The sequence below is a fragment of the Leptodactylus fuscus genome, chromosome 2 (genome assembly GCF_031893055.1).
Source record: "Leptodactylus fuscus isolate aLepFus1 chromosome 2, aLepFus1.hap2, whole genome shotgun sequence".
NCBI classification, from domain to species: domain Eukaryota; kingdom Metazoa; phylum Chordata; class Amphibia; order Anura; family Leptodactylidae; genus Leptodactylus; species Leptodactylus fuscus.
Window position 1 is genome coordinate 13,560,491 of NC_134266.1, and position 26,054 is coordinate 13,586,544.

General features: G+C 42.9%; 1 protein-coding gene across 2 annotated transcripts; it reads right to left on the minus strand.

Annotated features, from left to right (window-relative positions):
* Nucleotides 1-327: 327 nt before the first annotated feature.
* Nucleotides 328-25,992, minus strand: LOC142194336 (stomatin-like). 2 transcript variants are annotated; one of them, XM_075263404.1, is made up of 9 exons: nucleotides 25,831-25,992; nucleotides 23,656-23,770; nucleotides 14,944-15,074; nucleotides 12,980-13,077; nucleotides 11,632-11,701; nucleotides 10,228-10,310; nucleotides 6,710-6,913; nucleotides 4,265-4,399; nucleotides 328-2,424 (listed from the first exon to the last, which is right to left on the minus strand). In XM_075263404.1, the coding sequence occupies exons 2-9, from the start codon at nucleotides 23,718-23,720 to the stop codon at nucleotides 2,236-2,238; spliced, it is 975 nt and encodes a 324-aa protein (XP_075119505.1). In that variant the 5' UTR covers nucleotides 23,721-23,770; nucleotides 25,831-25,992; the 3' UTR covers nucleotides 328-2,235. The 2 variants fall into 2 exon arrangements, with proteins under 2 accessions (XP_075119505.1, XP_075119506.1); XM_075263405.1 differs by lacking the exon at nucleotides 23,656-23,770.
* Nucleotides 25,993-26,054: the final 62 nt, after the last annotated feature.

A 26,054-nucleotide genomic window follows, 5' to 3' on the forward strand; every position in this document is an offset into this window, starting at 1 on the left:
GGTCACGGAGAGGAAACCACGTGATATACTGTATACTAATGTATACTAATGTAACCAGAGATCATCTCTCAGCCCTGAATACAGGTCACGACTATAAAGACTGACATAGCGTCACAATGAGCGTCAATATACTGAGCGCTGGGTGCTATCAGTGTAGGGACACCCCCCGCTTTGATAATGGGAATGGTGACACCCAGTTGTCAATATGTACATACATTTCCAGGAAGAATAACAGAGGAACATCACAGCACAGAGTAACAAGAAAAGACGCTCCGGTATTGTTATCACATGAGGAATAGAAGTATTTATTACAAACGGATATGGCAGAAGAGGTGACGGGTACAATGGGGAAGACCTGGCAGGGGTTGTGCCCAATTTGTAAAAGTGATATTCATTTATTCATAGGAGGGCGGGGGGGTCATTGGGATAATTTTGCAACAATTTGTGTTGTAATTTGCACTAAATATATTAAATGGATGATAAATTTTGCTCATCTTTAACCCCCGCCCCCAACAGCCACATTAAAATTGCAAAAAACTTCCCAAAAATGTAATTTATGTTTTTACATTTATGGCTCAAATTCCGGTCCCTTACATGCATTTGAACCCTTTTGCAATCCAAACACATTTTAGACTTGATCCGGTAACATTTTATTCCTCTCTGTATTTCTGCTTTTATAATTTTTTAAAACTTTATTTCAATGTAGCTTTACAAGGCCTTGTGTCTGCAGCATCTAAGGGGTTAAATGGCCGGTATGATCTCTGATGGAAGAAAGGCAGAGGGTGATATCATGCAGAGAAAATCATGGTAAAGGTAATTTGACACAGAGTTTTTTGGTCAGGATTTTGAGGCGAATACGGCTCAAAAAGACGGCTCCTATTGAAATCAATGGGTCAGGTGTTTTTTTTTCCAAGAGCTGGTTTGTTCCAGTTCCTGGAAAAAGAAGCGAGGTGTTCATTCTTTAGGCCATTTCGCCTCGCGATTCACCCTGAAGACACTCCCTCCTCTCAACTAGGCCCATTCATTGGGCCTAATCTGGAGCGGAGTGCGCGTCTACCCGTTTTTTTGGACCTCAGGTTCCGGTCCAAAAAAAAAACCCGTCTGAACTTACGCTCAGGCCGGAGCCCCACGGACCGGACACGCCGCAGTTTGCTCATGGCGTTGTACAGTGCAGGCAAAGTGGATGGGATTCATGCAAATCCAATCCCCACTTTGCAGAAAAGATCGCAGCGCGGACACACTGCGATTTGCAAAGCCGTTGCGACTTTGCAAATCGTAGCATGTCAATTATATCTAAGGAAACGCCAGCGCAGAGGAAAACTCTGAACTTTCTCTTAAAAGTGCTGCGGAAAGAACCGCAATGCGTTCACGCAGCGCTTTAGTGCTACGGATACGGCCCGTGGGTAGCTGCGACTGGATTCCAGTGCAGTGCACCGGCACTGGATACGGATATGGCCTCAAAATCCTGACCAAAAAACCCCTTGGACAGGAGAATAAGAAATCCTTCTCCTCTTCCTGCAGGTGCACGAGTTCCTCTGCACACTGGCTGAAGTGCAAGCAGCTATTATATGCAGGACTTTGTGTCTGCGCAAAAACCCCCCCAAAAAAACGGTTTCCAAGCGGAGAGGTTCAAAACACGAGCGGTCACCTTTAAAACCCATTCAAATGAATGGGTTTTAAAGCAGACCGCTCGCAAGCCGTCTGCTGTCCGATTTCCCCGGGATTTACAATGGACACCACGGGGCGGACAGATTTCTATTCATGCCAGAAGACTGGAATATGTCCCTGCCCGGCCCACACTGCCAACATTCACACAATGTGGTAAGCGAGGTGCAAGGGGTGTGTCTCATATTTGGTGCCAAATGTGTGCTACAAAATGATCTAGACTAGAAAACCGGCTTGGATTGATAAATCTCCTCAATTAATATTTAGGCGACAACTATCCTGTTCCATTTTTGTCTGCAGTGATTTTACCACTTGTAGCAGATATCAGCCGTAATATAAGTACAAAGAAATCTGCCCAATGTATACAAACCTATGTGACTTCAGCTTCACCCCCGCCCTCACCCCTATGGATACAGTAGTATAGAGGATGAGAGTAATGGGGTCGGTATCGCACATACCATAACATTTATCCCGCTCGTGCTATAACATGACTTTGGTATGACAAGGAGCCCTGACAAGTGCTCTGCACGCTGCAGGCATCACCCTGTTGGAACTTGTCCCCCCTTCTACCTAGCTGCGTGATAACAGTGCACTGAGCTCCATAGGAATGGGGAATATAATGGTGGAATTCTTCTCTGCGGCCACAGTGGAAAGTGTCTGGAGGTAGCGGAGCTGGAGGGCGGCCGGAGATTCAGACATGATAACCGCAGCTTCCTTCAGGGCCCGAGAGGCATTCATCTCCCCCTCTGCTGCGACCACCTGTATAGGACACAGTGTACATAGATAAGGTTAACACAGCAGGCTTCTCATATCACTGCTGTATGATACTGTCTAGCATGCATTTATTATATAGGGACAAGCTTAACGTGTCAGTGTGCAGGGACAGTGTTTTGTAAGATAGGTCTGATCTGGACATTGCTCAAAAAAAATCAATGGCTGCCTGGCGGTGCATGTAGGAAGCCTGGGCGGTGACTACAGATGTAGCAGAGCTACGCTAGGTTCACAAATTATGGAGCCTGGATTTGGGTCTATGGGCAAACCCAAACAACAGAGGCTGAATCGTGTATGAGATATGTGGCTGCATCCTATATAGGGAGGCTATGGCCGGACTCTAAGTTGGGCAACTGTGGCTGCCTTTGGTAGTTCTGTGGTTATTGCCATGTAGTCTCTGTAAAGAGGACCTTACACCGCTTTCACCAACTTCAATTCTTTGTGTCCTTTAATAGGAGTTCCTCCACTGATTCTTATGTAGTTTTTCTCTAGCCCACACCATTCCTGAGCAATCGTTTCTGTTACTTTTGGTGTCTGCTAGGCTAAGCTTTTTTACTGTCAAGTGGGCGGAGTAGCAGGCAAGGGGGCGTGACTCCGAGTATATCCAGAGACAGACAATGTGAAAGGGTTTAGAACCACCCATGCCCTATTTTGCTCTGGTTCAAGACCACCCACTTCACAGTAAAGGTCCTACCTAGTTAGCGTACCAGGCACCAAAACTAGCTGCACTGACGCTCAGGAATGGTGGGGGCTAGAGAAAAGGTTCCAAATCTGCCAGAATCAGTGGAGCGGCACCTATTTAAGGATCCAAGAATGGCAGTGAGCAGCAGATTTTTTTGTCAACATAGTTTAGACTATTGCAGTAGAGAAAAGTTTCCTCCTAGGCATCCTAAGGCCGCATGCACACAACTGTCAGCGTGTTATCCATGTTCTTCACAGCCCGGTGACATGCACACAGTCATGTGCATGTCTCCTAAAAGTAAGGCAGAAAGTTATCAGAGATCGCTATACGGGACGTCTACAAATCCACATCAGAGACTTTCAGAACAATGAACCTGTGTCTTGGAGGAACAATACAAAGCCATGTACCCGGCAGCGGTGACTACTTCCCTGGCACAGCACCCAGCTTGTCTTTTTCTCTGTTTGCACATTGTAATGACTACATTTACAACCATAAGAATATAATTACAGGTAAGGCTACGTTCACGCCTGCATCTGAGTCTCCTCCGTAGTCCTCGAAGTCCTGCACGCACGTATTTTATATCCATCGCTTTCAGTTTAAAAACGACAAACACCCGACGCACCCCATTACAGTCAATGGTTCTGTATGTCCGCTGTCCTTCGGCAGATTAGAGCGTGCCATTCCAGGGGTCGTCCAAGGTTCCCTTCTGTTCTGGTGAATATAGAGCAGGTCCTATTTCATCAGAACAGAATGGATCAGAAGCCCCCATAGAGGTAAGTATATAATGAAGTGCAATCGGATGATACTTAGCGGTCGCTCTAAGCGTTATCCAACTGCAAAATCATCCCCGACTCAGATTTATAAATGCAACTTTTTAAAAAGTTGCAAAAAATTGCAGCAATTTTACTCCGGTAAGGGAGGGGAGTAGAAAGTGGCAGAAACAGCGCAAGGGAAATCCTCCATGTTTACTTTTGGCACACATTGGTGCATCCATGCCTTCTACTCCACAAGCCATCATCCAATCCCACAAAGCCATGGCCCCTTGTCAAACATCTAAAAATATATAATAAATATGGTTCATGGCATGAAGGTCAGGATCCTGGTGCACTTAGTTTGGTAAATCTGCCCCACATGACCTCACGATACCTTCGCCCTGGCTTCTCGGGAAGCTTCTGCTTCAGCGGCCATCGCTCTTTGTAAAGATACCGGTAGTTTGACATCCTTTATTTCCACACGTTCCACTTTAATTCCCCATTCTTTTGTAGCATCGTATAGAATTTTCTGCGGATACAACAGCGATGATATTCATGTAAGAATTTGGGGGGGACCGTTTATCTGATTCATTTTCAGGTTATTGACCTCAACTGTGACGTTTCATTTGCAAGCTCACTACCCCTCCCTGTGAGCAGTACAGACAGCAAACGAACCATCATAGCAGCATGTGACCTTGTATGTGGGACTAATTTATTACCTATCATTTCATTGCAGAGTGAGAGCAGGCAGATGCATCATGGGAAATGTAGTTTTTCCTCAGATTCATTGCACGTAAATAACAGGGATACAAGGAGCAGCAGGTAAAATAAAGCCAAGCACAAAGTAACAGTGAGGATTTAGTAGTGCTGTGGATGGATCTGCAGATAATTTTTGGAAGCTGGATAATCCCTTTAAGCTTTATTTATGTGAAGCAAAATGAAAACCCTTTAGGTTTCATGCACAGGAACACATGCATCTATGCCAGGGGTCCTCAAACTATGACCTCATCATAAATTGGGTGCATCCTCTGGGGTCCATGTATCTTCTTGGCATAATTTACCCCAGAAATCCGGCAACACCCCGCCTCTGTTGAGGAAACTGGTGTGCAATTTTTTGTGCAAAAATTCTCACTTGAAGAAAAAATAATTTTAATCTCTTTCCATGGCTCGCCAGTTTTCTGCTCCATTAGGCTTTCACATTGCAGTATACACCTGGCTGACGTCTCCAGATCTCCCTCAATGTAATCAGTAATTCTGTGTAATAATTAACTGTAGCGATACTTTGTATACTCATTAACCACAGCAGGTTATATATAGCTCAGAGGCAGAATATTCTCCTATGTACTACTGTATCCTTAATATACAGCGACCGAGTCAGTCTATAATGTCACAGGCGCAGGCTGTGTGGCGGCTACAAGGGGTGTCCGGATCTAAATTCCCCTGTGGATAGGTCATTATTATGTCTTTTATAGAGATGAGCGAGTAGTATTGGATCGAGTAGGTATTTAAACAAATACTACGGTATTCGAAATATTCGTACTCGATACCATCGTTATTCGCAGTAAAGATTCGATTCAGAACCAGCGTTGATTTGCCGATTGCTATACAGTATACAGCATACTATACAGTGTACAGCATTCGGCAAATCAACGCTGGTTCTGCAGCAGGCTTGTCCTTGCTAGTCGGGAGAGCTGGCAGCTTGCTGTTACGAGGGAGCTTACTTTTTCTCATAGGAATGCATTGACCAGCGTTGATTGGCCAGTGTACAGCATTCGGCCAATCAACGCTGATTCTGCCGGAGGCTCGTCTGCGAGGAGGCGGAGTCTAAGATCAGATCACAATTGAGACTGCTGTGGTCTGATCTTAGACTCCGCCTCCTCACAGACGAGCCTCTGGCAGAACCAGCGTTGATTGGCTGAATGCTGTACACTGGCCAATCAACGCTTGCCAATGCATTCCTATGAGAAAAAGGACCCCCCCCCGAATGGAATATCAGCGCAACTGCTAGCGCTGTGCAGTTAATACGCACGGACCCCATAGACTATAATGGGGTCCGTGCGCTTTAACTACACAGCGCTCCTCCTAAACACTCTACTCCTGCTACTCGTGGACTCTCCTTTTTCCTACGAGAAAAATGCAGCTCTGCATAACCGCAAGCTGCCAGCTCTCCTGACTAGCAAAGAAGAGCCTTCTGCAGAACCTATGTTGATTGGCCGAATGCTATACACTGTATAGCATTCGGCCAATCAATGCTGGTTCTGCAGGATGAGTAAGGGCCAGTTCACATTAGCGCTTGCCTCACGTCCAGAAGGAGTCCGCAGGAGGAGCCCCCTGAACCGAATATCGGTGCAACTGCAAGTGCTGTGCAGTTAAAGCGCACGGACCAGTTATAGTCTATGGGGTCCATGCGCTTTAACTGCACAGCGCTCCTCCTAAACACTCTCCTCCTGCTACTCCTGGACTTGGTGACTCTCCTTTAGTAGAATAGTGGGTTCCCCTGAAACGAGCATTTTTTCCCATAGACTATAATGGGATTCGATATTCGATCGAGTAGTCGAATATTGAGGCTCTACTCGAAACGAATATCGAATCTTAAATATTTCACTACTCGCTCATCTCTGGTCGTTTATGGCTGTCTGACAACCGGACCCCGCAGAGATGGGGTCCAGGTGTCGGACTCCCAATGATCACATATTGATGACCTCTACTACGGAAAGGTCATTTGGGGCCAACACACCGATCTTTTTTTTAATGGCCATAACCAAGAACCAAATCCATTCGATGGTCGTTCCTACCAAACCCATTGGGGCCGATTTCAAAAAGAAAAACCTCTACTTACGCTCATTTGTTCAGCCATTTCTTCACGGTCTGTCAAAATGTCTGTCAGGCTTTTGGTGCCCAGCATATTCCGTAACGTGGTCTGTGCCAACATTTGAGTAGCTTGGTTGGCGTTGTCCACTTTAACTACTGTAACAACCGGATTGAAGACACGGTAGAAAACCACAGCGTCCACCATGATGGTTACAGAATCCTTGGTGAGAACCTGCAAGTAAGATAGAACATGGCGACAATAAAAGTTCACGTGACTTTACAGCACATACACAATCCATACGGTGCTGTGAAAAATAATTGACCCCTTCCAGATACCTCACCGCCATAGGAATGAGTGTAAGCGGCCGAACCCTTTGGTGTTCGGCCGCTTACACGCATTCCTATGGCGGCGAGGTATTCGATCGAATACTACTCGCTCATCTCTAATAGGTAACTATTGGTGTTATCTTCTATTGTAATATTGTGATGTAAACGAGGAGAAAAACAACTAGAAAAATTAATTGCCAAGTGTCAGTCTATTATTAGACTTAGTGGCTGGAGTGAAAATTTCAGGAACTAATACTTTTTAAAAAAAAATACTGAAAGCAGCATGGAAATTTATATAGAAAAATTCTTTAAAAAAATAAGTTATCCTAAGAAACCAGAACACAGAAAACCAACGCTGATCATAATGGTCACTAACTGATATTAATGATATCCGTCCGTTATGATAGGACTGGGGTTGAGCCGATCTTGAAATTTCAGGATCGTTTTTAAAAATCCGATTTCCGATCATTTTCCAATCGAACCCGATTCCGATCCCAATTCTGATCCCAATGCAAGTCAATGGGATTTTTTTTAATAATCGAAGATCGGATTTTAAAACGATCCTATTCATTACACAGCATGGAGTCCAAAAATTGTTTCAATTTTTGGACTCCCCGCTGTGTGGGGATTAAAAAAAAAATCCCCCGGCTACTTAGCCCCCGAGGTGTCCGCTTACCTGCACAGATCCACTGCCGCTCCACGTTCTTCTCGGTCCGGTCCTCTCTTATTGACATGCTTTCAGAGCACCGTACGCACCCCCACCTCCCTAGGCTAGTGTTAGAGAAGGTGGGAGTAGGCGGGGCTTGTTGTGGCTTAGGAGAGTGTGTGCGGGGAGAAGTGAGTGCATCACTCACAACTCCCCTCCCAGTACCCACCCACACTCTTCTAAGCCACAAGCCCCGCCTTCTCCCAGCATCTCTAACAGAAGAGGAGCGAGAAGAACAGAACCGGCAGCGGCAGCACTTCTGTGCAGGTAAGTTGAGCGAAGTTCGCGAGTAGATAGATAGTATCTACTCTTCTGCTTCGTCCCTGCTTTACTGTATACTCAGCTCTGCTACATCTCAGATGTAGCAGGGTTGAGTATACAGCTCTGCTACATCTCAGATGTAGCAGAGCAGAGTATACGGTAAAACAGGGACGAAGCAGAACAGTGGCAGGAGGCGCTAAATCCATAGGACTGAATGGACGCAGCTGGCAAAGTCTGCATGCCAGCTGCTTCCATTCATTCCTATGGGTGCGTGCTCGCTCATCTGATACTATAGCTTTTCCCACAATGATTGGCCAGTAGCCAAGCATTATGGGAAATAACCTCCGACCTCGATCCCGCCGGAAAAGATCGAGATCGGAATTCCGATCGCGATTGTGAAATTTAGTCGATCGCTGATCAGAATCTAAACATTTCGGATCCTGATCGCTCAACCCTAGATAGGAGTAAAAAAAATTTTTTAATTTTCTATCATAATGGACTCCCAATGGTAGAGTGAACATCCCCGATTAACAATGTTTATCCCCTACTCTCCAGGCCTTCATTCTTATGATCGCTGGAGGTCTTAATGGTTTGATCCCCAGTGGCCCCAGCATAAAAAAATAAAATAAAAGTTGGGGGGTTTTTTAAGCTACTTTAAAAGTCCACAAAAACTGTCAATTTTCATAAAAAAAAGGTTTATTACAAAAAAAATTTTAAAGCCATACAAAAACTTATTTTGCTTTCGATCCATCCGTTGACATCTACTATTAAAAGAATGTATTGTGATATCATAATGCCATAGAAATTTAAAAAAAAAACAAAAAAAACAACCACATTTACTGAAATTAAATTAAAAATTAATTTAAAAAATGATCGAATTATTTTGAAAAAGTTTTTAAAAAAATAATCTGGTGTTTTAGTTTTTGCCACATTCTTAGATCCACGATTTTTTTTTTTTCTTGTCGATAGATATACCCTAGAAATGTACCATTGGAAACAACAACCTGTCTCGTCAACAACAAACCCTCACACAGCTATCAACACCAAAAAAAAAAAAAAAAATCAAGGCTCTCAGAATTTTGCAAAACTAAAATAACTGTTTGGGTTTTTTTTTTTGTAATTTAAAATAAAGTTGTGTAAAAGTAATAAAACATAAAATATATCTAAATTTGGTATCGCTGTAATTTTATTGAAGCGCCAAGGCCAGTAGAGAGTGAATCGGTATGAGCCATTGAAAAATAAAATTCATCACGTAAAAAGCAAGCCCCATGTTGAAAAAAAAAATAAAAAAAAAATACAGTTATAGCTTTTCAGAAGTGACAATACCAAAAACAAAGAAAGGCACAAACTAGTTGTCCTTAAATAAGGCCTGGTTCACATCTGCGTTGGTCTTACGTCTGAGAGAGTCCGCATGGGGACCCCCCCCCCCCAAAAGGAATACCAAAGGAAATTGCAAGCGCTGTGCAGTAAAAGCACACGGATACCCATAGACTATAATGGGGTCCGTGTGCTTGCCGCCAGATCTCTGCACAGAACATGCGGACAGGAAAGTAGTTCACAATCTGCTTTCCTCTCCGCATGATTCGTGCGGGCAGTGCACGGCAAGCACATGGATCCCTTTATAGTCTATGGGGTCCATGTGATTTTACTGCACAGCGCTTGCAATTGGGTTTGGTATTCTGTGCAGGTGGAATCCCCGAAGGGATTACCAAACGCAGGGGTAAGGCAGGACAACCCCTTTAAATCTGGATTCTATAGGAGTCTTCTTGACAAGTGTCTCTATTTCTATTTGCTTTATTTTTGCTTTGGGTTTTCTTTTGCAGCATGCTAAACCTCCATTTCTATCCAGCTATTTAATGGCACATCCAGTATTTACTTCTGGCTCCGTATCGACGACTTCATCACAAATCTAGTCCAAGAGGAACATGACGCAGCTGAATAGTCTGCTGCAGTACCTGCATTATCTAACATGACCACAAGATGGCAGTCATAGAATGACATGTATTACTGTATACTGGTAAGTGGAGCCTTGACAGAGTCCATGCAGCATTGTGTCTTATCTCGGCTCTTTACATGTCATTTTACCATCTGATAAATGAAGCTTTTTGTAAATGTATTACATTATTGAGTGATTTTATAAGAAAATCTATGACGGTATTGGGTAACTTCATAAAATCTGGGTCACTCTCTTGCAGTACAATGGAAATCCCTGCCTCGGCCTGCTCGTTCTGTAACTCAGAAGTCATACTCACTTCTTGGGGAGGGACTGCAAATGACACAGTTCTCAGATCCAGTCGGCAGAAATCATCTGTGCAAGGAAGAATCCAGAAAATCCCTAAGAAGAGGGAACAAAGCAATAAATAAGCCCAGGACAGTAGTAGGGCACTGTGCACACGGGGAGTGTTACAGGGACAAGGACAAACATTTGTCATGCATTTTGCTCACACAATGAACTCAAAATGGAGGGAGTGTTGTGGAGTAGGAGAGGCTGCTGTGCAAGTGCTCATCCCCAAAGGTTTTATGGGAAGCCAATTTACCCATTTGTAAAATTTTGGCAATGTCAGAGAAAATCCACACAAACTCCATGCAGATGTTGTCCTTGGCCAGATTTGAACCCAGGACCCCAATGCAAGGCAACAATGCTAACCACTGAGCTGCCAAGCTGCCCACAATGGGTTGCAGCCCACCCAGGGGTGTAACAAAAGGCTCACAAAAGGCTGATTGTGTTTTTTTTTCTCCTTCCTGACAGTGGAAGGCTGTGTGTCATGAATCTTCCCACTCCAGTGCACCAGAAAGCAGGGAGAATATACTTAAGATAAACAGACTGTCAGCCATGAAAGGGAATCAGAAAGGAGATCAAAGAAGTTTAACCAGCCCTAGTGTGTTGAGGGTGACCTGTGGGCCCCCTGGATCTGGGCCCAGTTGCAGCTGTGACCATATAATCCCTATAGTTAAGCCAGTGTATTGGTCACCTTTTTTAACAAAAAAAATGGTGAGGGTAAAAATGGGGTGACTGCAGGGTATTGTGTGAAAGTTGAAAAAAGTTAACTCACCTCTTTACTGACACAATGGGAAAAATTCATGGCGTTTTTAAGGTCTAAGGGCGGGTTCACATCAGCGCCCGGGGTCTCCGTTTTACAGGTTTCCGTTTCCTGCCCGAGAAACTGGACAGGAGACGGAAAGCGGCAGTCAGTTTCCAAACCCATTCATTTGAATGGGTTTGCAAAGTGTCCGCCCGTGAGCATTTTCTGCCTCTCCGCGGCGAAACTGGACGGGTTTCCGTCTTCTGCTGACAGAAAACGGAAACCTGCAAAACGTGGCAGTGGATTTATTCTATTGTAATGTGGGGATAGGGTAGTGGTCTCCAGCTGGTCCCTCATGTATCGGTGTTAGTACTCTTTACTTGTTTTTATATTGACTGTGATACATGTTGTATATGTATGTGAATGGAAGAAAAAAGTCATTATGGCCTAATCCTGATCACACATCTGAGGCTTTGTTACAGTGGACCGGTATAGAAACCACCCAGCTCGCTTACCATTGTCCTGTCCTACAACAGCTTTTACACTACATATATTTCCCAGTGATTTCACATATTCCCAATAACATCAGTACAAACAGCCCGACATACTATCTCCTGTAATGTGGCCACATACCTGGTCCTTTAGCTCCAGATCTCACCCTGCCTAAGCGGAAGATGACGGCTCGCTCATATTCCTGAACAATCTAGAAAGAAAAAATATATTACTAAGGGAGCGTTCACACTATCGTCTGTGTCCGACAGGTAGTGTCCGCTCCTAGTGTCCGCTCAAAATCTGACACAGACATTAGGTGCAGACACTAGCTGTGCCCGTGACACTTTTCATTCATTTAAATGGCGATCGGGTGCGTTCTTTTGCACTCCGTGCCCGTCCTTCACTGTCCGCATGTAAAGATGTCCGACTTCTCAAGCGGACAGAAGAATCCTACATGTCAGGTTTTTCTGTCCGCTTGAAAAGTCGGACATCTTTACATGCGGACAGTGAAGGAAGGGCACGGACTGTAAAAGAACGCACCCGATCGCCATTTAAATGAATGACAAGTGTCACGGACACAGCTAGTGTCCGCACCTAATGTCTGTGCCAGATTTTGAGCGGACACTAGGAGCGGACACTACCTGTCGGACACAGACGATAGTGTGAACGCCCCCTAAGTTAGGAAAGTGTCATAAAGGAAAACTACTAGTAGTAATAAACAGGAATGTCATTGTGTAGATGTGAAAATAGTGACTTAGTAACTTCCAAGATCCAGTTTTTGATGTCCGAGGATGATGGAAAACTGAATCCTGATGCTATAGAAAGGATATTAATGATCTATTGTAACATCACTGTGTGTATTATCTCTGTACTGTGACATCACTGTGTGTATTATCTCTGTACTGTGACATCACTGTGTGTATTATCCCTGTACTGTGACATCACTGTGTGTATTACCCCTGTACTGTGACATCACTGTTACATCTTGGGAGACAGATTTGCATATTCTTCCCATGTTCCCTTGCAGTGGAGCAACTATGGCTGTGTAAGTCTCCACACACCTGAAAAGGTGGTCTCTCCCTAAGGATGGACATTATCCCCATAATCTTTCTGAATAGTGTTTTGGTGCTGTCTGTGCATTACCTCTATGCTGTGATATGACTGTGTACATTATTCCTGTACTGTTTATTAAAGATGTTCTGAACTAATTTAAAGATTATTTTAATGAATGGTTCTGTAAGATCCTAATATACTTTGGGTATTGCATCCATATGATTTTCAAGACCATGACCAGTTGATAGAGGAGCATCACCTGTATCTGTCATTGTCAATGGGACATGATCAAGGCAGGCTGTTGAGAGCAAGAATTTTTCTAATCATACAAAGTGTATTAGAAAGATTCACTTTTGTTCATTATACAGTAATTAAGTTCATAACTATAAAAAGGGAATCATTTTAAGGATTAAAATCCATTTATAATGTTATTTACCCTGATGCAGGACCACATGGAAATGGGAAAAGTGCACAGAACAAGCAAAAAGGAAAAGAAAACCAACAAGTATCCCATGCAGCCTATGTCCTTCCTTCCTAAAACACAAAGAGAAAATATCAAGATTTAATGTATGAAAAATATTACAGCCTATTAGTAACATTATCAGCTTCATATTATATATGTACAGTATTATACATTCTCAGCTCTAGTTTTATAATCTCATTGTAACACTGTTTTACCAATTATTTAAATAGTTAAAAAAGCAGTCACTGTGACATCACTGTGTGTATTATCCCTGTACTGTGACATCACTGTGCGTATTATCCCTGTACTGTGACATCACTGTGTGTATTATCCTGTACTGTGACATCACTGTGTGTATTATCCCTGTACTGTGACATCACTGTGTGTATTATCCCTGTACTATGACATCACTGTGTGTATTATCCCTGTACTGTGACATCACTGTGTGTATTATCCCTGTACTGTGACATCACTGTGTGTATTATCTCTGTACTGTGACATCACTGTGTGTATTATCCCTGTACTGTGACATCACTGTGTGTATTATCCCTGTACTGTGACATCACTGTGTGTATTATCCCTGTACTGTGACATCACTGTGTGTATTATCCCTGTACTGTGACATCACTGTGTGTATTATCTCTGTACTGTGACATCACTGTGTGTATTATCCTGTACTGTGACATCACTGTGTGTATTATCCTGTACTGTGACATCACTGTGTGTATTATCCCTGTACTGTGACATCACTGTGTGTATTATCCTGTACTGTGACATCACTGTGTGTATTATCCCTGTACTGTGACATCACTGTGTGTATTATCTCTATACTGTGACATCACTGTGTGTATTATCCCGTACTGTGACATCACTGTGTGTATTATCCCTGTACTGTGACATCACTCTCTATATTATCCCTGTACTGTGACATCACTGTGTGTATTATCTCTGTACTGTGACATCACTGTGTGTGTTATCCTGTACTGTGACATCACTGTGTGTATCATCCCTGTACTGTGACATCACTGTGTGTATCATCCCTGTACTGTGACATCACTGTGTGTATTATCCCTGTACTGTGACATCACTGTGTGTATTATCCCTGTACTGTGACATCACTGTGTATTATCCCTGTACTGTGACATCACTGTGTGTATTATCTCTATACTGTGACATCACTGTGTGTATTATCCCTGTACTGTGACATCACTGTGTGTATTATCCTGTACTGTGACATCACTGTGTGTATTATCCCTGTACTGTGACATCACTGTGTGTATTATCTCTGTACTGTGACATCACTGTGTGTATTATCTCTATATTATCCCTGTACTGTGATATTACTTTTTTAAAATTTGCCTTGATGCCACTACGTATTCCTGTGACCCTGCGGTATCATCATATACATCATTACTGTGACATTCCTTTTTGTACCTTTATAATTCCTGCGCTTTGGAAAAAACACATGCATAAAATACATTCATAGAGTAGCGTATATAAAATAAATAGAAAGTAAGTTGCATGTGTTGAGGTTATGTGGGTGAGAAGGAGTTCTGTATCTCCTTAGGTATAAGTTGCCTTTGCAGGACACCTTATGGTACGTAGAGTCTTACAGACCATGCACGCTGTGCTAGGTATTCTGGGAAAGGAATATGTAAATAAGTTCTTCTCGTTAGGTTTCTTTTCCTTTTTGGAAGAGATGTTCTGGTTTGGTATTATTCCTTGACAATGTCTCTAGGCTTCATAGTACATAGTACCCCTCCTATCTAGGTTTCATAGAAAACCAGGCATTGATCTATAGGGTGCTTCCTTCCAAATGGTGGCGCTAGACAGAGTTTTCATTTTTCCATCAAGTAGAAATGATTAATTACTGTATTAAAAATATTAAGGAGATATAGACGTTGTAATAGTCAATACATCTCAAAGACACGTCTTACCAGCTTCAGGCTCCCCATTCATCCGTCCGTCCGCAGATGTTCCCGGCTTCTCCTGGTCATAGCTGGTCTCCATATCTGGCTGCACCTTGTTATGTGTCTGAACATGTATTAGAGTATGGGGTCTTGCTTCACTGCGCATGCAAGCAAAAGAACAATAAGATGTCACGGATCCTGAAAAGTTATTACTTGTGGACTCCAAGTGTTGGAGTGTGCCATCTTATATAGCAGGACAGGACTAGAGCTGTAAACCGTAACTAAGATATCATTTCCATGTCCCATGCGGCTATTGTAATAGAAACCTATAGGATGATATCGGATCACCCACAAGAATGGAGGAACCATGTCATTGGGACTCGGGTTACAGGATTTACAAACATGGCAACAAGAAGGGTTGTATACGTTACCACTAGAGATGAGCGAACAGTAAAATATTCCATATTCATTTCGAATAGCCGCTCAGTATTCGACTATTCGATTGAATATCGAACCCCATTATAGCCTATGGGAGAAAATGCTTTGTTTCAGGGGATCCCACCATTCGACGCAGGAGGATCACCAAGTCCACTATGACACCTCAGCAAATGACGACAACACCTCTGCAATGCAACTGGCTCAGCTGCGACTGAGCCAAATCTAAACACAGAGTCCTTTGGAACTGAACAAAATTCACCAGCAGTGTTTTTGACCTTTGGGTGAGTTGAGCCTTGTACTAGCACGTGTCCCGTAACATCAGGCGGGCCCTAAGTTCTGCACTAAGTTGCACAAAGTTCCACTTGACCACCGACACGTGGACAAGTGCATGCGGCCAGGGACGCTGCATCTCAATAGCGGCACACTGGCTGAATGTAGTTGAGGCTGGGACCGGGTCGCAAACTGTGGCGGCCTGCCTTGTCTCCCTGCCCAATATTCCTGGCAGGAGTGCTGAAACACCACCCTCCTCCTCCTCCGCCCTTGAATCGACCCCAACTACTGGCGTGAGGAGATGTCAGCAGGCCACAATGAAGCTCATCAGCTTGGGGGACAGACAGCACACTGCCTCCGAGGTCAGGGATGCCATCCTGGCTGAGATGGCAATGTCTTTTTCCCTGCTGCACCTGGGGCCAGACATTTTTGTCATGTGTGATAACGGCAGGAACCTGGTAGCAGCTGTGGAGCTTGCCAGCCTCCAACCCGTTCCATGCCTGGCCCACATCTAACTTAGTGGTGCAACGTTTTTTTGAAAACATACCCAAATGTACACGAGCTACTGGTGAAAGTGTGGCACTTGTGCGCCCACTTTCGCAAGTCTACAGGAGCCGCTGCTAGCCTCCGAAGCCTCCAGCAACGCCACCATCTGCCCAAAAACCGGCTGATGTGCAACATCCCCACACGCTGGAACCCTAGATACCATATGTTGAGCAGGGTGTGTGAGCTGCAGATGGAGTTCCATCTCCAAAACCCAAGGGTTCATCAAAGTCAGCTCCCTCAGTTTCTGCAACGAGTTTCCATGGGTGGCAGACTTATGTGAAATCCTATTCCATCCTTTCCACTGGACAAGAAACATTAGCATACGCTCATGACAATTTCTGATATGACAGCTGCATTAAGCAGGGTACAACACAGACCAGGCCCGAGCACCAGGAACAGGCGTTACAATGGCTAGCGAATAATGCTTCCAGCTGCTTTTCCACCTACAGTCAGCCACTACCTGCAGTCATGTTCATACCCAAGAGTCTGCCCTTCCTTCCTTCCAACATGTGCGGTTTGCAGTAAGGGGACACTGAGCAAATGGAAGAGGAGTTGGTGGACAACGAGGCCACCGACCCGACAGAGGTGATGTATAGCGGGGAAAGCAGTGTAGATGTGGAGGCAAGCTAAGCAGCAAAAAAGGTGGCTACAGGCAAAGGCATGCCCAGAGGCAGCAAGGCCAAACATTTTCTCTTCTCTTTTGCTGCAATACACAAATCTGCGGAAGTTCCTTTGGGAGCTCAGAGGAGGTGCTGAGAAACACATCTGATGCCCCTTGGCGATATGCATTAAGATAACCATTGACCAACCAAGTGTAGTCAGCTAGCGTAGCATCGTGCATGGCTAAACGCAGAGAAAAAAAGGTCTACCACTTCCAGAGATAGTAACTTCAGTGCTGCAGTTGGCAATGGGTGGTGTAACGGGATTAGCTCAGGGATCACTGTCTTGACCACTTTTTGGCACAAAATGAAAGTCCAATCCAGCCAAGTATGGTGCAACTGGCCGCAACCAGTTGTATTAGAGTTTTTCAGGCAAAACAAAACAGAAACAATACAAAATAAAATCCTAGCCGTCCGGCCTTCTGCACAGCTCCCTAAACACCAAAACAGCAGTATTACTCACAAGTAGTTTCCCAGGAGCAGAGAGAGCCCTATATCTGTGGGCTGACGGCCCTTTTATACACATACTTCTGGATAGCAAGGATTTAACCCCACATATCTCAAAACCTGGAGTGGCTGAATGGAGTAGAGGCACCAATACTCCCTGCCCCAGCAGCCAGACCTTTACCAGGGTTTTGGTAAGACCCACCAGCCAGGAGCGCAGCTATGCTCAGCTGCACCTAGATTGTGTATGACAGGAACCTGGGAGAAATGTATACTCCTTCTCCCACTTTTCCCCTGGTCCTGTCACAACGGTCACACCAGATGTTCGGATTGTCCTTCATTAAAGTTTCCTTATACTTTAGGAAATAAACTTGTGAGGGTGAAAGGTTGAGATATTGCATCAAACAATCCTTAACTGTTGAATAAACAAAAAAAGTAAAGTAGTGGCTCACCGAATTTTCATGTGGTGGTCAAATCTTCCGGGTGCACGGCCAGAAAAATCCCGGACTCCTGGGATAATCAACAGTGTGTAGAATACAAAATAATCCAGTCCGCACTCCAGAGATGACCTTTTTCTAAAATTTAACTTTTAATTTTCCATGCGTAAAAATGGGTAAGTATAATACAAACAAAAAAACGTGAAAGTGAAGACACGAAAGTGTTTTAAAATCCCATAATTCGAGACCTGGCTGACGCGTTTCCGGGTATGCTGTACCCCTTAGTCATAGCCTTCCGTTTTGTTAACCTGCTAGGTTTTAAATACACAGCTAATTTCTTTATTGCACCTGAACCATGTTTAATGCTAATCCGTCATTACCATCGACTACACCAAACATCTACCTAAAACGTGATATCCGGAATCAATATATACATATAATAGTAGCACTTTTCACATATAACCCCTAACTAAATATATACAGTGAATGTTCAATTATAAATCTCCAACCTTTATGCCCATAGGCGCGGAAATAACTTCACCATCATGTTCCCATACTCCTGATGAGCATGTACTATGCTCTATACTTCCTTTCCTTATGAATGAAGCGGTCACATGGAACACACGAACCAATAAGGAAGCATCTCTATTCATTGGTTGTCTGGGTCACGTGATCCCGACCGGCCAATGAAAAATATCCTCAACCTATTCATACACTAGTGTTGAGACATAAACATAGCTGGATAAAATGGCATCTGATCATCGAGCATGACATACACCATATCCCATTAGCTCATTATTATTATGCCCATCTTTTAAACATAGAATAAAATAAATGCTATAAATCTCAACATAAGCATATCAGTTCTTGAATTCAATATAGATAAAACAGTATTCCAATTCTAAAGCATTCAATGAATGTACATTAAATCTGATCTTAAATTGAGTCCATAAGGACTCCGACTATTGAATTTGAAAATGTAGAAAGCCTCCTTCTCCAATAGACATTTTTTATTGATACCTCCCCTAACAGATTCCATAACTTTATCCAATGCAAAAAACCGCAAAGAATCTACACTGCCCTTATGAATGGACGCAAAATGCTGTGCTGCTCCCGATATATTTTCAATCCCTATTTTAGTACTATCTCTCAGATGTTCCGCTATCCGAATTTTTAACTTCCGAGTAGTACATCCGATGTAATCTTTTGTACATATCATACAACGGATACAATAAATTACGTTTTCACTCATGCAATTGAGATGTGCCTTAATTTTCACTTTGAAATCCGAAGCATTACTATCAAATTCCCTTGAAAATACAGCATACTTGCAAACTTTGCATTTTGGGTTCTGACAACCCCAGAAACCCACACTGTGTGAATTGGTCTCTATGTTAATCGGCAAACAACTGGGGGAAAGAGCATCACCCAAAGTTTTGCCTTTTCTTGCCACACAACGAATGCCTTTTGCTAATATTTCATTAGAGATTGGATCTGTTTGTAAGATTGGTAAATTCTTTTTTATAATTTCAGTTATTTTGTTATATTCTAAACTGTAAGGGGTAGAGAATACAACCTTTTTATCTTCCAACTTATCTTTGGTTAACCTCTCATCATTCTTCAATAGCTCTATTCTTTCTCTAAGTGCCACCTTAGTCAAGGCTTTGTTAAGTATTATTTCAGAATAACTTCTATCCTTTAATCTATTAGTTGTTTCCATACTGAGTTCAACATAGGTTGACTCATTACTACAAGCTCTTTTACACCTTGTTAATTCACCCACTGGTATACTATTGAGTGTGTGTCGAGGGTGACAACTATTACCCCTCAAAATTGTGTTTCCCGAAGAGGGCTTTCTAAATAGTGTTGTAACAACAGTTTTTTCATCCACTGCGCCCGTGAGCTGAACATCCAAAAAATTAATTTTAAACAAATCATGAACAAAAGTAAAACTCAAACCTAATTTATTATTATTCAAATAACTAATGAATTCTGGTATGGGCGCTACATCTCCGACCCAAACGATGAGTATGTCATCGATGTAGCGCCCATACCAGAACAAAAAAAGAAAATTAGCTGTGTATTTAAAACCTAGCAGGTTAACAAAACGGAAGGCTATGACTAAGGGGTACAGCATACCCGGAAACGCGTCAGCCAGGTCTCGAATTATGGGATTTTAAAACACTTTCGTGTCTTCACTTTCACGTTTTTTTGTTTGTATTATACTTACCCATTTTTACGCATGGAAAATTAAAAGTTAAATTTTAGAAAAAGGTCATCTCTGGAGTGCGGACTGGATTATTTTGAATCCTTAACTGTACTTGCAGTTTTCAGTGTTCTAGTACCAGTGTCCGGTGCTTGTACTGCTTGAGTTATTGGTTGAAATAATGTCACAGAAATAAATGAAAAATACAAGGGGTAGACCCTTAAAAATTGGATTGAGCTGATATAGCCTGATTGCATTTCTGTCTCTCTCACCTAAGTTTTGGGGTTACACACCTTGGATATCTGGATTGAGCGGACATAGCCTGACCTAATTGCTCTGTAGCCCTGTTTTGGGGTTACACAGCCTGAAAAGCTGGTTTGCACGTATATAGCAAGAAGTAACTGCTGTGTATTGCTGCTATTTTGAGTGCGGACACACGTAATAAAAGCTGGTTGGAACGTATATAGCAAGATCTATATACTCCTCTCCCTTTAGTATATAGCTCTGAGAAGAGCTGTTGTTGTTCAGTTGTTCCCTGCCTATCTGAAGCTAATCCCTATCTAGCCCTCAGCAGATCTTTCTCTTCCTATCTCTCACCGCAAAATGACGAATATTGGGCTGGACTATTCTTATAAATTGGAGGTCACATGTTTTCGGCAGCCAATGCGTTTTTTCAATTTTTTTCACTGCCTCCTTTGTCGTAGTTCCTGTCCCACCTGCCCTGCGCAGTTATTGACGCCAGGGAAGGTGGGAGGGGACACGAATTTTTACTGCATATGCCGCGTGGTATTCGATTGGGAACGAATACCCCGAACGGCCTGATATTCGATCAAATACCTATTCGATTGAACGGTGTTCGCTCATCAATAGTTACCACTTATATGTGCCACGTGTTTATTCGCAACATTTTTGTCGAATCAGGAATGATCAGGAGCGCAGTGATGTCATCAGTGTACAGTACTCATACAGGCCCATAATAATATATGGGATTACACTGTATCTAGAGTATTAGACCTTGTCTTCCCCTATAACAATACTAAAGCACAGGATCAAAAGCCAAGTTGTTACGGACAGATTTAGGAACTCCAAGCAGCGTCTCAACATCTTAAAAGGTTTTCAAGAGTCACATATTGATGACCTAACCCTAGGAACTATTGATGGGAATCCGACACCTAGGACCCTCACAGATCAGCCGTTTGAAGACACTGCAGTTCTTGGGTGAGAGCTTTAGCCTCATCCGTGAATAATAAGCAGATTAATGGGGTTGTCAGGCCTTAAAGGGATTTTTTATACTGATGACCGATCCACAGGACAGTATGTGATCTGTGATAGTCTGACATCCAGACCCAACACAGGTTAGCTGTTCTGAAAGTTACGGGAATGGACAGGCAGCATGTGCAGGCTCTGCTGTTTAAGTAGTAAGTGGCGCCTGCAGTTTTCTGAAACAGCTGAAGTGCGTGGAGTCTGGCTTTTGGACCACCACAGACAATATACTGATGACTAGAGATGAGCGAACACTATTCGAAACAGCCGTTTCGAATAGCACGCTCTCATAGAAATGAATGGAAGTGGTCAGCACGCAGACTTTGCCGGTGGCCGGCCGCTTAACCCCACCTGCGGCTACGTCCATTCATTTCTATGGGAGCGTGCTATTCGAAACGGCTGTTTCGAATAATGTTCACTCATCTCTACTGATGACCTATCTTGTTGAAAAATCCTTCTGGGGCGGACATCCCCTTTAAGCAGTGGCTGCGCTTGGCATTGCAGCTCATTAATATGGAACCTGTCACCTCTCCTGACATATCAGCTTTAGTAAATACCTGTATTGAACATGAAATAACAGTTCAGGGAAATCTTAGGGCTAGTTCACACGGGAATAAACCCCACGCATTTTGATTCTGATGCGGGAAGCTGTATCAGAATTGGAACAACATGCGCCTGCCACGACTGTTGCGGCTTCCGACAGTAGCGGCTTCCCCCTCTGGAGTAGGCTCAAATGAATGGACCTAGTCCGGAGGGTGCTGCCCTGTCTGGTGGGGTTGGCCCTGGGTTCCTCCTAATGCAGGACAATACCAGATCTCATGTGGCCGGAGTGTGTCAGCAGCTCCTGCAAGATGAAGGCATTGAAGCTATGGACTGGCCTGACCGTTCCCCAGACCTGAATCCTATTGAGCACATCTGGGACCTCATATCTCGCTCCATCCACCAACGTTGCACCTCAGACTGTCCAGGAGTTGGCAGATGCTTTAGTCCAGGTCTGGGAGGAGATCCCTCAGGAGACCATCCACAACCTCATGCCCAGGCGTTGTAGGGAGGTCATACAGGCACGTGGAGGCCACACACACTACTCAGCCTCGTACTGACCGGTTTTAAGGACATTACAACAAAGTTGGATCAGCCTGTGTCTGTTTTTCCACTTTAATTTTGGGGGTGACTCCAAATCCAGGCCTCCATTGGTTATAAATTTGATTTCCATTGATGATTTTTCTCTGATTTTGTTGTCATCACATTCAACTTTGTACAGAAGAAAGTATTCAATGAGAAGATTTCATTTAGTCAGATCTAGGAGGTGTTATTGGAGGGTCCCTTTATTTTTTTGAGCAGTGTATATACCTGTATATAATGAACTATAAATGCTATGTTGTGTAATTGCTATGGTCTGCTGTGAGAATACGAGTGTATAATATTAGTGTGAGACACAGAAGTGACAATGGCAACACCCAGACCCCTGAGGATCAGCCCCCTTAGAGGCACCGCGCTTATAATAAACCTATCTGCAATGCAGGATACTTAGAAAAGATGAATTCTGTGCAAGGATACAGAGGCGAAGAAACAAGATAGGTAGATAGATAGATAGATAGATAGATAGATAGATAGATAGATAGATAGATAGATAGGAGATAGATAGATAGATAGATAGATAGATAGATAGATAGGAGATAGATAGATAGATAGATAGATAGATAGATAGATATGAGATAGATAGATAGATAGATAGATAGATAGATGATAGATAGATAGATAGATAGATAGATAGATAGATAGATAGGAGATAGATAGATAGATAGATAGATAGATAGATAGATAGATAGATAGATAGATAGATGATAGATAGGAGATAAATAGATAGATGATTGATAGATAGATAGATAGATAGATAGATACATAATAGATAAATAGATAGATAGATAGATAATAGATAGATAGATAGATAGATAGATAGATAGATGATAGATAGACAGATAGATGATAGATAGATAGATAGATAGATAGATAGATAGATAGATAGATAGATAGATAGATAGGAGATAGATAGGAGATAAATAGATAGATGATTGATAGATAGATAGATAGATAGATAGATAATAGATAGATAGATAGATAGATAGATAGATAGATAATAGATAGATAGATAGATAGATAGATAATAGATAGATAGATAGATAGATAGATAGATAGATAATAGATAGATAGATGAGATAGATAGATAATAGATAGATAGATAGATGATTGATAGATAGATAGATACATAATAGATAGATAGATAGATAGATAGATAGATAGATAGATAGATAGATAGAAAGATAGATAGATAATAGATAGATAGATGAGATAGATACATAATAGATAGATAGATAGATAGATAGATAGATAGATAGATAGATAGATAGATAGATGCAGCGGTCATATGTCTGTATGGCACATCTTTATGACAAATAAAACAAATGCCAGCAGATACCTCAGGGATAAGGAGTGTTGGCGTTGAATCTGAACTTGTGGTGGAATTACAACAAAACGCTCCATTTTTGCTGCAATTAGTTGACATCACATTCCATAAAGTGAACCCCAAAACTCTGCAATGTATTAAGATGAACAATGTAAATTCCTGAAATCATGAGCATCAGCTCCAAAAATTTCTGTGCCTGATAAATGGCGCACATTGGAGCGAGACAATATTACAAGATGCCCCTACTGCAAAGGTACAGTGTACTTGTTGCCCATAGCAACCAACCAAAATTCACAAAAACTGAAACCTTATTGGTCGCTGTGACCCACAAACAGACGCCATGTTCACATTCACGCAGTCCTATCCGTTATTCTGATCCGTTGCAGAAACAGAACAGAAAAACGGACGGCAAGAGATCCATGAAAATACGGACAAAAACAGATCCCCGCTCACTATAATGGAATCTGTCGGGTGTCCATTTTTTTTCACTCAAAGCAGCAAACTAAGGGCTCGTTCACATCTGCGCCCGGTCTCCGTTCATACAGGTTTCCGTTTCCTGCACAAAACAGGGCATTTGAATGGGTTTGAAAGATGTCCGGCCTTGAGCGCCGGTGAGCGTTTTATGCTCTCCGCCGCGAAATCGTTTTTTTTAACCCTTTCCCGACATCTGCCGTAATAGTATGGTGCATGCCGGGTGTGTAACTATGGCGACCGCCCGGGAGCCGTGCGGCCGCCATAGCCGCCGGGTGTCTACTGCTTTACGTAGTAACAACTGGCGCTAATGACTCCGATCGGTCCTGGACCGATCGGAGGCATTAACTCCTCCAGCGCTGTGGTCAAAGGCAGTGGAGGTGCCATTTTCCCAGCGGCGCATGGGCGCCGCCATTTTGCCAGTGATCACCGGCGCCTGGAGCAAGCTCCGAGGCCGACGTCACATTTCCATGACAGCCAGGTGCCTTGTAAAGGTTCCCGGACGGTCTGCATTCACTTTCTTTTGCAGGCAGGTCTATGCAGCCTGCAAAAGAAATGATGATTTTTTGCAATGCATGGTAATGCATTGCATTAGTGATCAGATCCCCAGGGTTCAAGACCCCTAGGGGGTCTAATAAATGCAAAAATAAAAAAAAAAAGTAAAAAAAAAATATATATAAAAAAAGATTTAAAAGTATTAAAAATTCAAATCACCCCCCTTTCCCTAGAACACATATAAAAGTAAATACTGTGAAACACATACATGTTAGGTCTCCCCGTGTCCGAAATCGCCCGCTCTGCAAATCTATAAAAATATTTTTCCTGTACGGTAAACGCCATAGCGGCAAAAATAGTCAAAAGTGCCAAACTGCCGTTTTTTCACTGTTTTGATTCTGATAAAAATTTGAATAAAAAGTGATCACAGCAATAACAATTCCCCAAAATGGTAGAACTACAAAGTACACCCGGTCCCGCAAAAAAAGACACCCTATTCATCCCCGTACACGGACGTATAAAAAAGTTACGGCTGTCAGAACATGGCGACTTTTCGATAAAAAAATTTTTTAACACAGTTTTGGATTTTTTTTAAGGGGTTAAAATGTAAATAAAATCATATAAATCTGGTATCCCCGGAATTGTAACAAAACACAGAATACAGGGGCCATGTCATTTTGGCTTCACAGTGAACAACATAAAAACCGAAGCCCGTAAGAAAGTCGCAGAAATGCATTTTTTCTTCAAATCCACCCCATTCTGAATTTTTTCCCTGCTTCCCAGTACATTATATAGAATAATTAATGGTGGCATCATGAAGAAAAATTTGCTTGCAAAGATTAAGACCTCATATGGCTCTGGGAGCGGAGAAATAAAAAAGTCAAAAACCAAAAACGAAAATTAAAAAACTTCCATCGGCGGGAAGGGGTTAAACCGGACACAGAGTCGGACATGCAGTATTCTGTGTCCAGTTTTAAAAAAAAACGGCTTTGCGGCGGAGCGCATAAAACACTCACCGGTGCTCACGGCCGGACCCGGTCTGACAGGTTTCGAAACCTGAAAACGGAGTCCCGACACAGGTGTGAACCCAGCGTAAGTCGCACTTTTTCATCCTGCGGTTTCTGACAAATCTGCACCGGACGGACAGGTGTGAACATAGCCTGACTTGTATTTTGTACACTGTTCCCCCCACAATTCACACATCAACATAGAATCACTTACTGGTCCATATTCCAGGAGCTACACCTCCATTTTCGTAGTGACATGTTACCAAAACGATATATAAAGCTAAACTTTTCTTTTCACAGCATTATAATATGAGTTAGAATAAGATAATGCCTCACACAAATCTATTTGTAATGTTAGTACTGGGCTACTATTAGTTCAGCTGTTCCTTGGTCTTCTCGAAAATGGCTGCCGTCCAGAGCTAAACACGGGTGACGTCA